Source organism: Lacerta agilis, chromosome 9 (assembly GCF_009819535.1).
Source record: "Lacerta agilis isolate rLacAgi1 chromosome 9, rLacAgi1.pri, whole genome shotgun sequence".
NCBI lineage: Eukaryota > Metazoa > Chordata > Lepidosauria > Squamata > Lacertidae > Lacerta > Lacerta agilis.
Genome location: NC_046320.1, coordinates 25,552,487 through 25,570,613, shown reverse-complemented (window position 1 = coordinate 25,570,613; position 18,127 = coordinate 25,552,487). Strand labels below are relative to the sequence as shown.

Genomic DNA, 18,127 nt, shown 5'->3' with positions numbered 1-18,127 from the left:
AAGGTTTTAAATTTTCTATTGTGGTTTTACTGACTGAATTTCAGATTGTATGCTTATCTACATATTTGTAATCCTTTACAAGAATAACTTCAAAATGCTCAGTTCTTCAATAATGTGATGTAGAATTGTGATGTAGAATTGTGGCAATGTATTTTGCCTCTACACTCATTCAATTGAATTATTTCCTTTCGGTTGCTACTTTACGTTTCCAGCCCAGTTGTGGTCTATATTATTTTAGATTAATCTGTCCTGATAGTGTATATAGATGTGCTTCTTGGTGGCAGGAGAGTTTTCTGCATGTGCAATCACTTACCACATGGGATGAGTGAAGTACTTCCATGTGTGCTCTAGTCCCATTACTGCTGGGCTCTACCATTCTACCACTGAGTGTTGAATCTGATTCAAGAGATAGGATCCCTTGGATCCCAAGATGCTGACCTCTGGGCCACATTTTTGTGTTCCAAAAATTTGCCATCCTAGCCTTGCAAGACTAATGGGATGTGTATAGTTTGGGGGTTCACCTGTTTTCTTTCTGGATTTTTGTTGTTTTATAACTTGTGATGGCAACAGGTCCTATCTGGGTTCTTTGCTTCAGCAGCCTGGGAGTTGGCATGGCAAAATAATCCATTTTTACCTGAGCCCCCATTTTCACTCTGAGCAGTGTGCGTGGTGGGACTGTGGATATGGAAGTGGCTATCCTGCTCAGATAAGCCCTCTGCTGCCTGGGGGTTTGGATTGTAGCTTCATTGTCTATTTCTGCCAGCATAAAAAACTGAATAGCTTTGTTTAGGTCTACCCAGCCCAATATAGTGAGTGAGCAAATGCTTCAGTTGCCTTCTTCAAAAACAAATATCCGAAGCATCATTCCCAGCCTCTGGTAGTTTATTAGAAACCTAGTGTATTATTGAACCTCCAGTTTCTTGGTATTGCAAATGCACCATGAGATTGGCCATGTTTGGTTGATTATACCAAGAGTTGCACAAGCCTTTTGCCTTGCACATGCTGCCCCATTGCTCCCTCTTTCATGCAGGCCACAATTAAAGCAGGAACACTATAATAACCATAGTTGCCCTTTTTATCAAAACTGGGAAACTGGTTACCAACTGAAGAACAAGCCAGGTTTAATTGTTTGAAGTTGCTCTAACTTCTTGCCTTGTACCTGGTTAATTTGAGTTTTTCTTTGTGTCTTGAACAAAGAGGCTGCATGCATTGGGTTGGGGCTTAGCTTACTAAACCAAGATATGATTGTCTAAATAGGGTCTAATCCTTTTTAAAATCTGCACACACACCTATATATAAATTCAAGCATCTAGTAGGGAGTCTGCATGACATATGACAAATTACGTTTTCTTAGTGAAACCTGCGACCTTTGGGTGTCATTGCCTTCCCTCCAAAATGTAAAAAGGTACATAGATACCTTTCTTAATTTTTAAAATCTTGAGATTCTATATATGCTTCAATTGTTATTCTTTAGTTACACCTTCCTTAGCAGAAGAAGTTTAATATTTTCCCTCCTGTACTTGAAAGGTTTCGTATAGCCTCTGATTATTTTGTACATATCCTGTTTGAAATGTGAAGATCAAAAGTGCATGCAATAATCAAGATGAACCATGTGTTTATATGGGAGCAAACTGGTATAATTAGAATTTTTATAAAAGCCCATAGTTTAGATTTTTGTTGACAAGTTGTTAAGACTTAGCCTGTGGGTTAAGATAGTCTAAATGCAAGACTATTATCTCGTACTGATAATGATAATTTAGTGGACTTGAACATTCTGTGATTTTCTTTCGTTTTCTTTCTTAATTCAAACAAAGATTGTTGTTGTTGAACCATATGAGACAAGTGCAATTTTTGGTCCCAGCTTCCGTACAATAGACTGATGATTTGGTAAAGGGATTTCGCCTTTGTTATTTTACACACTGGGCAATAGAATACTTGGTAAAATGCACTAGCTGTATAAATACAGAGAGAGTGTGAAAAATGTTTTTGCAAGTTAGAAGGAGCCAGATTCATAACCATCCGTCACTCGCTTGGGCAAGTAGCTGATAAACTTCATAGAAAAATAACAAACAGTGTGTCCCTGTATCTTGACTGGTGAAAATGAGATTCTTTTCCTGATTGATGTGAGTGGGGAGGCTTGTAAAAATGCATTTCCAGCTGATTAGTTCAGAAGATGTCAATCTCAAACAGTTTTATGACCTGCAGTCTACATGCCAGATGTACATTTGCTATTTATAAAGTAACAAAGATGAATGACTAAATTTGAGCATTCCTTTATGGCAACTGTGCTAAATATTGCCAGCAGGACAACATAGACATATAAGAGCAAACAGAGCAAAACCCCAAAAGCGCTTATTGCCAATATAGAGCTTTTAACAATTAATGTACCAGATATTGATACTAACATAAATTGGTTTAAGCCCAGATTGACAAGACATTTCTCTATTACTCTGTTATTTTTAAGAGAATACATTTTAAAGAAAATCATAAATACATTTTAATTTAATTAGTGACATACAACACAAAATATGTCAACAGGTTAATATTGGTAAAATTTCAAAATACTTTGAGAAGAGCAAGCATCATTTCTCAAACTGCATTTGCGAGACATACTTGGCAATCTCACCTGTATCTTAAGATGTGTACATACAGGAAAGCAGATAATGAACATGTTTTCTAAGCAGAAAATATGCATGTTGGCAAAGTCACCAGAAGTGACTTCCTCAAGTGACCTTGGTTCACCAGAAATGTTTACATTCTGGACTCCATGCATATTTTTCTGGAAGAAGATAGTGTGTTACTCTTCTGTCACTAGATGTTCATGCAGTTTAACAAATAAAGTAGCCCAGAAAGATGGAAAAATGAGTTATGAATGCTGAGCCAAAGCACACATTCTGATGTGTGTAAATAAATACATAATTAGCAATAATTTGTAGTTGTTGTAAAGGTAATTTGGGGATATGATGAAAAGGAAATTGAAGAAGGGTGATAGATGCATGTGTGCTATTTTGTGCACATACAGTGATACTAATCTCTTTGGATTGTGGTCACAGTGTAAAGTTTAAGATCTAGCTAATTAATCATGTTTTCCCTCAATTGCATTTAATTTAGTGGTGGCTAAAAACTAACAAAGCAGTAAGGTTATTGTGCTAAGTGATGTATAGACATTAAGTGATAAATAGAACTTGTCTCAAAAGACTTGCTACCTAGACAAGAAGATAGACACACAAGATATGAGAAATATAGGACATAGAAGCAAAATAAAAACCCCAAAAAACATTTTACCGATTTCAGGTCAATTTCATATTTTATTTCATTTTTCAGGCTTTGTATCATTTTTAGAAGATGATAGATAGGAAAATGTAGAACAGAAAAAAGATCATTTGAGAATGAGAAATAAGCAGACTGGTAGGAAATAATGAAAGGAACTCAGGGGCAGCAGAGCTTGCACAGCTGACACACGAGGAAGCTTCTTCCCTACACATCAGCTGAGCTGGTCATGTCAGCTGGAGGAATAGTGGGGGATTTGTTGAGCTGCTCAGCTGATGCACTGGGAAGCTTTTCCGTGCATCAGCAGAGCAGCCTCCACAAGCTTCTGGCTAACAAGGAGACCCTCACCAGAGCCTGAAGAGGATGTCCTCTTCGGGCTTTGGAGAGGGTCTCAGTGCGAGCCAGAGGGGCAGCGGGGCTTGCTCAGCTGATGCACAGGGAAATGGCTGCTGCGCTACCCCACACATCCTCTTCGGGCTATGGGGTGGGTCTCCTCGTAAGCTACTCGTAAAATGGGTATTCCCCCATTTTATATGATTTCATTGACATGCGAGAGGGTTCAGAATCTAATCCCCACATAAATGGGGATTCACCTCTGTATTTAAATATGTTGTGCGTATGTGTGAAATACACAGGTTTGTATTCGCAATGTTATGTTATATAAGCTGGTATTCATCATTAACTGATTTGCATTAAGATTCAATTTGCTGAACATATATTGTGTTCTCATATATATATTTTTCAGCTGAAAGAGCGGCTAAAATTACCTCTGCTTGTAGCAATGTAGCCTTTCTTCTAAAGGAAAAAGAATCCATCTTCATAAATGTTCTTAAATATTTAAAGCTGACTTGCAGCTCAAATGCTTTAAATATGCTCCAAGAAGCAGCCAAGCTGCAGTTACCTGCTTCTTTTTCTAGAAAACCAAATAACCTCACATAAAAGCTACTTTAAAGGCCCCTTGGAATTTATTTAATATTTATAAATCAGCAATATGTGTGTTAGCTATATCTGTGCTGGCATTGAAATGAAATTCTGCAGTGATTTGAAATCTGGTATACTTTGAACTTTTCAAATTTCAACAGTACTCAGTATCAATTCACAAAAAATTGTGGGTACTTTGTTGCTGTGCCAACATCTGCATGAAATCAGAATTTGATTGTGGCTTTTGGAACTTGTTTGCATTGTACTAACGCATCACTAAGCAAAGGATCCAGAAGTACCTCCAAGCTACATCCTGCTCCTTCAGAGGCAGTGTAAGCCCCGTCAGGAACAGGCCACCTACTATCCATCTGGTCCAGGGAACTGCCCACTAACAGTGTCTCAGTTTTATCTGGATTAAGCTTCAGTTTGTTGGCTCTCATCCAGTCCATTACCAAGGCAAGGCAACAGTGCAGCACATTCACTAGGTAGCTTTGAGGAAAACCTCTATCTGAAACCCTCGACAGCCACTGCTGGTCAGAAAGACAGGATTGAATGTTACACGTGGGTAGCCGTGTTGGTCTGCCATAGTCTAGAGACCAACTGTGTTTGTTCTTGGTATGAGCTTTCGTGTGCATGCACACTTCTTCAGATACACTGAAACAGAAGTCACCAGATCCTTAAATATAGTGAGGGAGTGGGGAGGGTTATTACTCAGAGGGTGGTGGGAATGGGTGATCAGCTGATAGGTGTGGAAAACCTGTTGACGACTCTTAACGGCTGCAATTAGTCTTGCAGGGAAAGGCAAGGGGTGAGATGGCTAAAGATAGCTTTGTTATGTATAATGAGATAAGAATCCAATGTCTTTGTTCAGACCAGGTTTCTCTATGGTTTTAAGTTTGGTGATTAGTTGCAATTCAGCCACTTCTCTTTCCAGTCTATTCCTGAAATTTCTTTGTATTAAGACAGCTACTTTGAGATCTTTTATAGAATGTCCTGGGAGATTGAAGTGTTCTCCTACTGGTTTCTCTGTCTTGTGATTCCTGATATCAGATTTATGTCCATTTAATGAAGAACCTTTTAATGAGGGTGAAAGAAGAGAGCGCAAAATATGGTCTGAAGCTCAACATCAAAAAAACTAAGATCATGGCCACTGGTCCCATCACCTCCTGGCAAATAGAAGGGGAAGAAATGGAGGCAGTGAGAGATTTCACTTTCTTGGGTTCCATGATCACTGCAGATGGTGACAGCAGTCACGAAATCAGAAGACGCCTGCTTCTTGGGAGAAAAGCAATGACAAACCTAGACAGCATCTTAAAAAGCAAAGACATCACCTTGCCGACAAAAGTCCGTATAGTTAAAGCTATGGTTTTCCCAGTAGTAATGTATGGAAGTGAGAGCTGGACCATAAAGAAGGCTGATCGCCGTAGAATTGATGCTTTTGAATTATGGTGCTGGAGGAGACTCTTGAGAGTCCCGTGGACTGCAAGAAGATCAAACCTATCCATTCTCAAAGAAATCAGCCCTGAGTACTCACTAGAAGGACAGATCCTGAAGTTGAGGCTCCAGTACTTTGGCCACCTCATGAGAAGAGAAGAATCCCTAGAAAAGACCCTGATGTTGGGAAAGATGGAGGGCACAAGGAGAAGGGGACGACAGAGGATGAGATGGTTGGACAGTGTTCTTGAAGCTACTAACATGAGTTTGGCCAAACTGCGAGAGGCAGTGAAGGATAGGCGTGCCTGGCGTGCTCTGGTCCATGGGGTCACGAAGAGTCGGACACGACTGAACGACTGAACAACAACAACAACATCCTTTGGCGTAGGGTTTGGCCTGTTTGTCCAATATAGAGGGCTGAAGGGCACTGTTGGCATTTGATTGCATACACAATGTTGGAAGATGAGCAATTAAATAGTCCTGAGATGGTATGTTTGATGTTGTTGGGACCAGTAATGGTGTTGTCCGGGTTTATGTGGCAGCAAAGTTGGCATCTGGGTTTATTGCAGGCTCTGGTACCAGTGTCCATGTTGAGTCCTGTTGTTGTATTATTGTGGGTGAGGAGCTGTTTGAGATTGGGTGGCTGTCTGTATGCGATGAAGGGTCTTCCTCCCAGAGCTTGAGAAAGAGAACTGTCATTGTCTAGGAGAGGTTGTAGATTGAATGTGTTGCCCTCCAGATGTTTTAGGGTTCACCTCCAGACAACTTGGCCAATGGTAAATCATGATGGGAGTTGTGGTCTTTCTTTCTCAACATGTGATATAATGAAGGGGGGGGTATGTTTTATTGATTTCCCAACACACCTAGGGTTCCTAAGCAGTATCCCCTTAATGCACTGGATAGACTTTGCTTAGTCTCAACAGAGTTAATCTATCTTGCACCTTTCAACTATTCTCAGAGACCTTTTTAGTAACATTGAGAGTTCTAAATTTGAACCAGCAGTGACAAGGGCAGCTAATGCTTTTCATATTCTTAGCATGCATATATCTTCCCCCATCACATCAAGGATCAGATTTTCCTTTTGGGGGAATTGCAGCTGGGGAAATAATCACTTGTAAGCTGTTGGCATCATTGTAAATCTCCGCTGGATGCATGAGGTGTTGTTGGCCCTAACGCTTAGATCAGGGAGGGTGTATATATATATATATATATATATATATATATATATATATATACACACACACACACACACATATATATATATATATATATATATATATATATATATATATATGGGTGCAAACACACACAAGTCCTTTTGTATAGTGGCTATTCCAGTGATGTGTCCTTAAAATAACAAACCAAAAAATATCCTCAAGGCTGCCTTTGAGTAGACTGTTTCCAGAAAGAGCAACTCACCCACACACTTGCTTATATGGTTGGGAACAGTTCACATACATAAACCTGCAAAATTCAGCGTGACTTCTTCTCATCTACTTTAGTGCAGCTATGATGCATACGGTAGTCTTACCACTACAACAGGAGCCACGGATTTATAGCTTTAGGCTCCTGAAAGGCAGGATTCTGACGGTTGACATGTTAACTTGGAAAGTAAACTCGTTTTCAGCCTTTCCCTGCTGTGGTTTTGCAGTTGTGATGTTTGCATTATATTTATAATAACTGTGTTTTCGTATGCACTGTTTAGATCAGGCATAGGCAAACTCTGTCCCTCCAGGTGTGTTGAGACTACAGTTCCCATCATCCCTGACCACTGGTCCTGTTAGCTAGGTATGATGGGAATTGTAGTTCCAAAATATCTTGAAGGCCAGAGTTTGCCTATGCCTGTTTTAGATATTCATCCAGTTCTGTTGTGTGTGTGCTATTTCTCTTATTTATTTTGTCTCAAGTTTCTTTAACATGGACCCTCTTCTTCATTGCTTTCAAATTATTAATTAGCACAATATCTGTCCTTTATTCCTCTGAAAGGCCTGAAATAAAAGCATTTTTAAAGTCTAAACTTCTAATATCTTTGCTTATTATTTACACTGTGAAAATTGCTGAATGTGATTGTTGTCTTTAATTGCTCATTAGGGGAAATGAATAGGAAGTATTGCTCCTTTTCTTCTAACTTTTTTGTCTGTAGATGGATTAATTGACTGCATGGATCCTGACTGCTGTTTGCAGAGTTCCTGCCAAAACCAGCCCTACTGCCGTGGACTGCCGGACCCACAAGATATCATTAGCCAAAGCCAGCAGTCACCATCTCAGCAAGCTGCCAAATCCTTTTATGATCGGATAAGTTTTCTTATAGGACCGGACAGCTCCCATGTCATTCCGGGGGAAAGCCCTTTCAATAAAAGGTGAGGGTATTCTAGTTTTCCTGTTGCTAGACTTTGTTCCAAGGATAATTGGAAAAGTACAAAATTTGGGACTCTGCATGGCTGATTTTGTACAAAACTTCAGACAGACAGTGATTCTGCTTTAACATAGCTTTTTATACTGTGTACTGTCTAAGTTCTAACAGGGCATTCCATTAAGGATTATATAAATCTTCATTGACCCAGCTGATTTGGGTTAGCACAGTTGGAAGTGTATCAAAGTGATGAAAACGCCTCAGAAGGGAAGGCAGTGATGCACTTTTAAAGCTGAGCTCAGTAAATAATATAAATTATGAATTAATGTAATAGAGCTGTTAACTGCATGACAGTATGATTGCAGAAGCTGCCTGCCTGGTGCTTTGCAGAGTGGTTATATACCTGAAAATAAGCTAGTAACTGAAAGCAGGTGTCCTGTGCCTTACTGAGTGAAAGTAGATGATTTACTCTGGAACTCCTGTGTCTGCAGTAATTTAGCTGCATTAATGTAGTTGAGCACAGCGGTTGATTAAAAGTTGTAACACAAATGTTCCTTATTACTCCTTTAAATTCTGTGCTTTGCAGCCCCCGCAGGTTTACAGATTGCCTAAAAATTAATTGGCAAAACACTTTTCCGTAGGGAAGTGCAAAAAGATAGGCGGTTTAGAAGGAAAGCCTTTAGTTTATAATTTTAAAACACCATTGCTAATTTATTAATTTTGCACACTGATCCAAAATGCTTTGGTTGTGATCCAGAGAGCCCCTTTATATGCAGTCAGTAGATTGTTCACAGTAGTAGGGGTCTATCCAAACAGCAGTTCCCTCCTAATGTAGCATATCATAAACTGCTTTTAAAATTCATGGAACTTAAAAAGGTTCTTACAGTGCAGCACAGGAGGCTTTTGTTTGAAAAAACAAAACAAAATAAAAATCCTGCTTCATACTGAGGGTGCTCCTTATACTTATCAGATTTCAGCCATTGGCTTAGAAGTAAGTTATTTTGATCCCAATGAAACCTACCACCAAGTGAGTGTGCTCAAGTTTGCAGAGTTAGCAAGCAAGATGCAGCAGTCCAATTCTGAATAACATTACTAGAAAGTAAGCCACATTGAATTCAGTGGGTATTCTAAATAAACATGCCCAGGATTTTACTGTATAAGCAGATAATATTTTCACATGTGAACACAGAGGCAAACCCGGATCTGTTGCTAAGTGTACATGTGACAACAAACCAATCAGTTACCACTGTATTTGTATGATGCAAGTGTTTGTCATATTCACACTGTAAGTAATTAGGTGTACACTGAAACCGTCTCAGAGTTTTGAAATAAGGCAGTGGCTGCACAGTATACAACGTTGTGAACTAACAGGATGTTTATACTTTGGTACATTGGCGTGGAAGTGCTTGTTTGAGAAAATATTAAATGCTGTAATTTTGTACCTTTCCCTACAGTCTTGCATCTGTTATAAGGGGCCAAGTATTGACAGCAGATGGAACACCACTCATTGGAGTTAATGTGTCGTTTTTACATTATCCAGATTATGGGTACACCATCACTCGCCAAGATGGAATGTAAGTTTCATGTCATGTATGTTGAGATAGCAGTACAGAAAATTAACTTGCCTTATTTCATCAGAAGTTGTTTTGAGGGGTGTGTGTGTGTGTGTTTATGTCTCTATACACACACACACACACACACACACGGCTACTGCTTCTTCTGACAAACTTAAGAAATCAGAATCTTTAAATTTAAATTGTATATATGTCTGTAAGCAAGATATAAATTTAAGGCATTTTACACAATAATAATCTGATTTACACTAGGTTTGACTTGGTGGCAAATGGAGGCGCATCTTTAACCCTAGTGTTCGAACGATCACCATTCCTTACTCAATACCACACAGTTTGGATTCCATGGAATGTCTTCTATGTCATGGACACCTTGGTCATGAAGAAGGAGGAGAATGACATTCCCAGCTGCGATCTGAGTGGATTTGTGAGACCAAATCCTGTCATTGTATCATCACCTCTATCTACCTTGTTCAGGATTTCCCCTGAGGACAGTCCTATTATTCCTGAGACGCAGGTACAATACATCTTAAGTCAAAATATATTTATGGGAATCAGGACCCTTTCTAAGTAAGGGGGGCTGGGGCAAGGTTACTTCTAGGGCCCCCACATTCAGTGCCTTGTCAACTCCACTGCTACCACCCTGTTTTCTACCCTTACCTGGTTGCTTCCCCCCCCCCCCCGTCCCCCTTAACATGTGTTAATGGCAGTAGTTAATCTGTCCCTTGTGGTGATGACTGCCTCCACAGTGTTTGCCATGGAAGCTAAATGTGGCATCTGAAAAGCAAGTTAAAATTTAAGGAAATATGTTACTGTTTAGGATATATGGGCTGCAATGAAATAGACATTGGGAAGGATCTAAGAATTACAAAGGTTATCAGCATATTGAAATACATGGTGTGACCTATCTAGCATGTTTCAAAATGAAGAGTTGTTTTTATTTTGAAATTAAGGACTGTTATGTAATATCATTTAGGCAACTCAAAACATTCTGCTATAAAACTTGTGTTTTAGACTCATAATGTCCTCACTCCATTAGCATCGTAAGGTGGAAGGGGATGAAACATAATCATTCGTTGATGTGGACTGAAAGCCTAAAGGAAAACACAGAATAATTAAGCAGGAGACAGTTTTATCTGTCACTGTTATGCCTCTGCCTTTGGTTACTACAGATGAGATCAAAAGTTAGTTTCAAAATACTACCCGTGGCAACATAGCTTTGATTTTTGGCAGTAGCTGATGAAATGTCTAAATGTCTATAAACAATTAAAATTAATAATTTATAAGCCTCTCAGTAAAGTGCTTTGAAAGAAAGGATTGTTTTAAGAAAAAAGTAAACTTTCACGCCTTGATTTTATTTAAACTGTACTAATATGAATAGCTTTTTTATGATATGTAGGTACATTAGTGCTGTTGCTAATACATATCATATGTATTTTGCAGGAAAACATAAAGTATAGGGGTGCTTTCTCCAAACTATGCACTCACAGGATTCTTACCTTCTGTTGTAGAAGTGACGCATATATATATAATTCCCAAGGGCTGAATGTTAAGCTCAGATGCACAATGCATAATATTGAATATCCTCATCTCTCACAAAAAAACATTAGTCACAATAAATCAATACAGTTCCAGGCTTTCTTGGAAGTGAACAGTGTAATTTTTCAAAGAAATTATCAAGCAAGACATATAAAGTATGTGTAAGTGATAACTTGAAAAACAAAACAAATAAGTTTATTTCCATTTGGTTTTCCTTCACTAGAATCAGCTACATGGTAAAATGAGTTGGCAACATTCTGCATCATTTTCATAGCATACCAGTGTGCTACTCTAGTTATGGATTCAAAGCTTTACTGTTTGCCAGGACAGTCTGGTGGCAGAAAAGAACAGCAATCACAGATAACATTAAGCCAAGGTGCATGATTTGTTCAAATCATATTGTAGACAATCCTTGACTTAGTTTGATATCTTAATTAACACTCATGGTTTGTTTCTGTCCAAACAAATTACCACGTGAAGCCAAAGTTTGCTGTTGGCTTCCTGATCATGGTTGTTTGGGAGAAACAAAACATAAGTACTGGTTCAGACATCACACTAAAACTAAAGTTTGTTGTTCATTGCTCCCAGCTAGACAAAGGAAAAAGTGAAACACCAGAATGCAGCTTGGGCTCATTTTCTTGAACATTATGCAGTGGAGTCTGGGCAATTGCCCCATCCAAGATCAGGTGACAGCACTTGCCACCCACGTCCCATGCCATGCTATTGAAAGGGGTCCCTCCCACTCCCCAGAGAGGTGTTTTTTCCCCAGGGGGTGGAGGGGGCAGAGCTTCCTTCCACTTGCAGTTCTCAAGACCTAACCCACAATTGCAGGATTCTGTTTGGGAGAAGGGAGGCTCTTGCCTGGTAAACATGGGCATTCAACTAAGTTTTGCTCAGTTTTAAATTAATGAACATAGCTTAGTTAGTGCCATTAATTTCAGTGGGTCTACCTTGAGTAAAACTTGAATTGATTACTGCCTATGCCATTAACCAGTGAGGTGGGACTTCTTAACTATTCCTGCCACCGTACCCCCCTCATGAGAGCTCATGGAACCACATGAAGTGTGGTGTGCCCTGAGATCTTGCAAAGGGAGATGCTCCTCTCCAAACTTGAGCCATGGCGGCTGTTGCGTTGCTGTGCAAATTGCCTGGATGGCATCAACATGCGCTTGCCGAGCCGCAGTTAGTCCGCAGCACCTCCTAAACTGGAATGATGCTGAGCAGTGCAGATCTTTCCTGGATGGCTCGTACCTGGAAGCTTGGGTTAGACTAGCTTTGAGGCAGCTTTTTGAGTTGGTGGCCAACATCCTGAGAATTGAGCTTTATATGTTTCAGAGGCACCATACCGTGTTTCTCCTAAAATAAGACACCGTCTTATATATTTTTTCGCTCAACAAAACACAGTATGGCTTATTTTCAGGGGATGTCTTATTTTAACCGTGTCGCATCGGTAAGCTGCATAGCCACGCCTCTCCAGGCTGTTTTAATGGGAGGTACCACGTCACTATGGCTTATTTTTGGGGTATGACTTATTTTTGGGGAACGGCTTATATTTCGCAAATGCATAGAAATCCTGCTATGGCTTATTTTATGGCTATGTCTTATTTTAGGAGAAACAGGGTATTTTAGTGATGTGAGATTTATCGTTGTCTTTTTAGAAATCTTCTCATCTTAATGGAGCTGTTTGGTGGCTTTACAGCTAAAGCTTTAGTGGTGTGGTTAAAAAAAAATCCAGTTGGAAGTCGTGAATGAAATAAAGATGATTGACTATCTTAATCTATGGAAGACTGAAACCCATCTTGTCTAACTATCACCCACACACTTTTCTAGGCAAGAAAGGCTCTAAAAAGAAGATTGAATCATTGTGCTCTCCTGATATGAGAAAGGGTTGAATATTGATCAGAATGCATGAGGGAGCTTTCCCTAAGGCAGCCATCTAGCTTGAGAAAGAAAGGAAAGAAAATTTCTGTTTTAAACATCCTCCTTGAAAAATTGCCTATGTAAATATTCTGAAAGCAATATTTTGAAATTCCGTACAACAAAACCATTTTGGTAATTAGAACTAAATTGTGAAATATAGTAATTAGAAGCAGGAAAATCAGAGAGGGTTATGTTTAGACTTTAAAGTCTAAAGAAGAGCAGCCCATCTCTATAAAAGAAGTGAGGTGCCACTCCTCTTTCCCAGGAGTACATCTCCATGCACATCCTCTTGCTGTACCATCCTAGGCTGAGACTACACAGATGATGTCAGAAGGGCCAAACACACCAGTGGTTCATCAGACTGCAGAAGCAGCTGCTGTGAAGGCTGAGTGCCATTTCCCTCTCACCTGAAAGAGCAGCATTCACACATTCAGCCGCTGGCAGCTCTTCCATGGGTTTTGCAGGATCCACAGTCATCCTGCTCACCAGAGCCTCAACCCAGGTAGAAAGAGACTCATACAGCTCTCAACCTGCATGTCCAAAGGTGTCTGACCTTCCCCCATCTCCTTTCCCAGCTTGCTTCTTGAGGGCTTCAACATTGGCAATAAATGCCCTCAGATCCATTTCCTCTTCACCCACATCAGCAGCCAGTTTCTGAGGGATATATTTCAGGGAGATTTTTTGTGTGGCTTTTTTAAGGAACCATGGCAAGACAGGAAATAAGTTTGATTGGACCGTAAGAGGCAAATTTGCCAGATAGAAAGGTTCCAAAATAAAAAGGACTTCAAAGCAGAAGGGCATGTATGCATGTCTGTCCTATGGTGGCTGCAGTGCTTCAATCCTGCTGGATTTACCAACCAGAATTTCAGAGCAGGATTAAATCTTGGTTTAAATTTCTGGTTTAAACACACAAAGATCACAGCACCAAGCTTGCTCATGAAGGAGGGGAGGCATGCAGACTATTACTTCCTAAACCATTGTCTTTTACAGAACTCAGATCACAGTATTTTGTGCACATGTATATATGTGACAGTTATTTTCTAGGTCGTACATCCATTGATGCAGCAATTGCTGTAGGAAATAAGGTTGTAAAAACATTTGCACACACTCATCCTAAAAAAAATCATCACATCATGCTTCAGAAGGTTAGGTAGTCAGCCCAATGATTGTTTAAACAATTGTATTTTTCTACAGAAAATGTATTTCTGATAGTTTCTATTCAAGCACATACAGTAAAATTCTTGCTAGTTGAGATTAATTTGTCATTTTCCTCTTTTTATTTTTTAGGTACTTCATGAGGAGACCACAGTCCCAGGAACTGATTTGAAATTGTCTTATTTAAGCTCCAGAGCTGCAGGGTATAAATCCGTTCTTAAGATCACCATGACGCAGTCAGTGATACCATTTAACTTAATGAAGGTTCATCTCATGGTGGCAGTGGTGGGAAGACTCTTCCAAAAATGGTTCCCTGCATCCCCAAATTTGGCTTACACATTCATATGGGATAAAACTGACGCGTATAACCAAAAGGTCTATGGTTTATCTGAAGCTGTTGGTAGGTCTTATTTGTGTTGTTAATGGGTTTTGTTTGCTTGTTTGCATTATCTAGAAAACATAGAATAATATTTAATAATGAAGATATATGAGAAGTTCAGTATGCTGTGTAGAATGAATGTAAACTTTTAATTGTTAACAGCAAGCTGTTGTAACAGTAATTGTTAACAGTAAATTGTTGTAAGCTGACTTGAGGGCTCTTCTTAGAGTTGAAATGTGGTATAGACATATTTTTTCATTTTTATAAAAAGAATGGAACTGTAAAATCACAAAGGAATTACACTTTGTTTGTAATTATCACATCTAACCAAACTAGTACCTGGAAGTAACAAATTATGAGGACTGTGTTGATCAGGTCTGAGACAGAATAACATGGGGAAAATACTTGCACCATCCTTTTTGCAGAAAAAGTATTGGACTGCCTGTGGTGCTTTAAAAAAAAACCAAAATGATTTTAATTGCCTTAAATTGCTATTAAACATCTGATGTTTTTCAACAACTCAAGGCTTTAAATTATTTCAAGGGAGCATCAATATATCATGTGTCTATAGAGCTTCAAGCTTTAATCAGTCAGTACAATTAATTGACTGAAACTTCAGTCACAGATTAAAATTTGCTCCCTGAATAATTGTTAGAGTTGACAAAACGCAGTGCACAGGACTCTTGAACTAATTCTAGCCATGCAGGCTATACAGGTGTGCCACCTGCATCCCTGCAAAATCTATATAAATAAAAATGTAAATGTTCGTTTGTCCCTAATCGATAATCTCCCAAAGTTCTGCACCATTTGCTTTGAAATTTTGACACAATGTTGCGTTCCAATCCTGGTGTGTTTTTATGTAAAAATATATAGATGTCACACCTGTGACAGGTAAAAACATGGTTTTTGGCAAAAACAGCACCATCTGTTGGACTTAAAAGCAACACATGCTATAGAGCAACACACAGTAGAGAAGATCACACTTTGGCAGAGGGAGGGAGGGGGGTGGGAGCCAAGGACGGCTCCGCCAATAGGCTATTGTCGGGTGGCGGCGAGAAAGGGAAAGAGGAGGTGACGGATCAAACTTCAGCAGAGGGATGGAGGGTGAGCGGGAGGTGAGGGCGGCTCTGCCGACACACCCAATACAAGGTCGTCAGAGGGAAGGCAGAAAAATAAAAGGAGACGTTTCTGAGGGAGGAAGAAAGGGGGGATTGGGAGAGGGATAGTCTGAGGGGGGACCTTGGAGGAGAAGGTGGGAAAGGAGCCTCTCCGCTGGGAGAGGAGGCAAGCGGGAGTTCAATGGAAGAAGCTGTGGTGAGGCAGGCGAAAACGGAGTTTCCTTCCAGTACGGGGGGGGGGGGAGACAGAGAGGGGGCAGGCGGGAGTTCAAAGGGAGAAGCTGTGGGGAGGCAGGCAAAACAGGGTCTCCTTCCAGTACGGAGGGGGGGAGGAGGAAGAGAAGATATTTGAGGGAAATGTCTGAGAGAGGGGGGAGGGGAGGGAAAGGGCCCTTCCCACAGGAACCCCCCAGCTCTGAATCTGGCAAGGAAGCGGGCCTGCATCCACTTAACCACTCTGAGCCACAGCGACGTGTGGCCGGGTACAGCTAGTTATAAATACATATTTTCTAGATTGTATCTAGCACTAACCAAGAGGAAAAATTGATATTCTAAGAGTGTTAAATTAACATGCCAAGAAACCTCTCTGTAATTGGAAACCCTGTTCAGTGAAAGTACTTAGAACCTGTTTTCAGGTATGTAGAGAGGAAGGGTGGTTTTTAAAATAAATAAATAAATAAATAATTTTATTTTTAATTCCAGTATCTGTAGGTTATGAATATGAATCTTGTTTGGATCTAACACTGTGGGAAAAACGGACAGCTATTTTACAAGGCTATGAATTGGATGCCTCCAACATGGGGGGCTGGACCCTAGATAAGCACCACGTCCTGGATGTTCAGAATGGTAAGTCTCAATTTTATTTTAATTTTATTTTTCTGGACTCATACTGACTATGTAATTAATTTGTTGTCTGTCACACAAAAGTTATGAGTAATACACATTCATGACTATCCTAGAATTATTCTTTAATTTGAATTAATTTCGAATTTATAAGCATAGCTTCAGTGCATGCCAACACCAGGAAATGTTTTCCTCTTCATACTACATAAAAACATTAGGCTGTGCCTAGTCTCCCCCCACCAGATGTGTTTCCATGGAACTGTGTCAAGTACAGCTAGCATTATTGCTCCTCTATTGCTTTACTAGCATGATTACTCCTGTATTTCTATGCAAATAAATAAGTGTTTCCCAAGCCTCTCATTGTCAATTCGAATATTTGGTGGGGAAATGTATTTTATACAAATACGTTATTGGGGAGGGGTAGGGTTTTAGTCCTCAATAGAATTGGCACTGGTATGCAGGAAATATGCACCATTTCTACTCGTCTCCAATACCAATTGCACTCAGAGCTAAAAAGAATCAGATATGGTGCTAGCACCTGTCATTAAGTTGTGTGCCTCCCCTTCTGAATTCTGCTGTGTACCTGAGGATCGGTTCCAAAACCTTCATGCATTTTCCTTCCATTTCTAGTTACCTGCAGTGGTTCTTCCTTGCTTCATTAACTTTCCTTTACTCATTTTTACATATCTTTATTCTTTAATTCCAACTATTCTTTTATTATTTCTTTTAAATCTTGTATTTACTGCATTTCCCCCCTTAAATCTCTTGATAAAAACCCATGTTTCAAAAAAAGAAAAAGAAAAACCCATGTTTCAAAAAAGAAAAAGAAAACCCCATGTTTCTTTTCCATAGTTCTCTGCTTGACCTGCTTTCGCCAACCTTTTTTTCTTCTCTGCCATCACTAATGATATTGTTGTTGTTTAGCAGCTGAACTGTGATCCTAAGTACACTTACTCAGGCGCAAGCTCCTTTTTCACTTGTGGCTTCCAAGTAAATATGTGTGATTTACCGGAGAGCTTTATTGTTTCAATTAAACAATTTGCTTGATGCCCCATGAAGCTTCTTCATTCAAACAGTTTATGCTTAAATATATTGGGACTTCCATAGCAGTATGACTCCAGCTACAACTGCAATATAGCAACATGTATATTTTCTTCCATATTATGAAACACATTACAAGTTGCATGGAGGAAATATTTCTCCTGTCATTGGAACGCTGCCAGTTTTAGAGTGAAATGTGCCTGCTATTTAACTGCAGGCAGCGATGACACACAGGTGCTTAGTAAAGGTGACTAATGACACTCATGTTGACTGGAAGTTATGTAATGGAAGTTAGGGCAGCTGAAAGAAATGATCTCAGATTTAAGATAGGCAAAGACCTAGCTTAGAGAGGAGGAGGCCAGGATGCAGAATGTTAAGGAAGCCAAAGGACACGGAAATGATGTCTAAGGACTAGTTAACAAGATCACGTTTCTTGGTATTTAATTCTAGCTGTTATGGGATTAGTTATAGAGAGACTTATTTTCATGTGAGTATGGTACATTTCACTGGGGGGCAAGGGCTAATAAGTGTACTGCCATTGTATGCCAGTTCAACTTATCATGGGAACTGGCACAAAGCAAGG

At 39.7% G+C, this 18,127-nt stretch overlaps 1 protein-coding gene across 11 annotated transcripts in view; it reads left to right on the top strand.

Annotated features, from left to right (window-relative positions):
• The window catches only part of TENM3 (teneurin transmembrane protein 3), a 399,040-nt gene that overhangs the window by 338,836 nt on the left and 42,077 nt on the right, over positions 1-18,127 (top strand). For all 11 annotated transcript variants that reach the window (XM_033160981.1, XM_033160987.1, XM_033160989.1 and 8 more), the window contains 5 exons: positions 7,769-7,985; positions 9,433-9,552; positions 9,805-10,066; positions 14,296-14,563; positions 16,363-16,506. In XM_033160981.1, the coding sequence (XP_033016872.1) occupies positions 7,769-7,985; positions 9,433-9,552; positions 9,805-10,066; positions 14,296-14,563; positions 16,363-16,506 (1,011 nt within the window). The remainder of the gene's footprint in view (positions 1-7,768; positions 7,986-9,432; positions 9,553-9,804; positions 10,067-14,295; positions 14,564-16,362; positions 16,507-18,127) is intronic.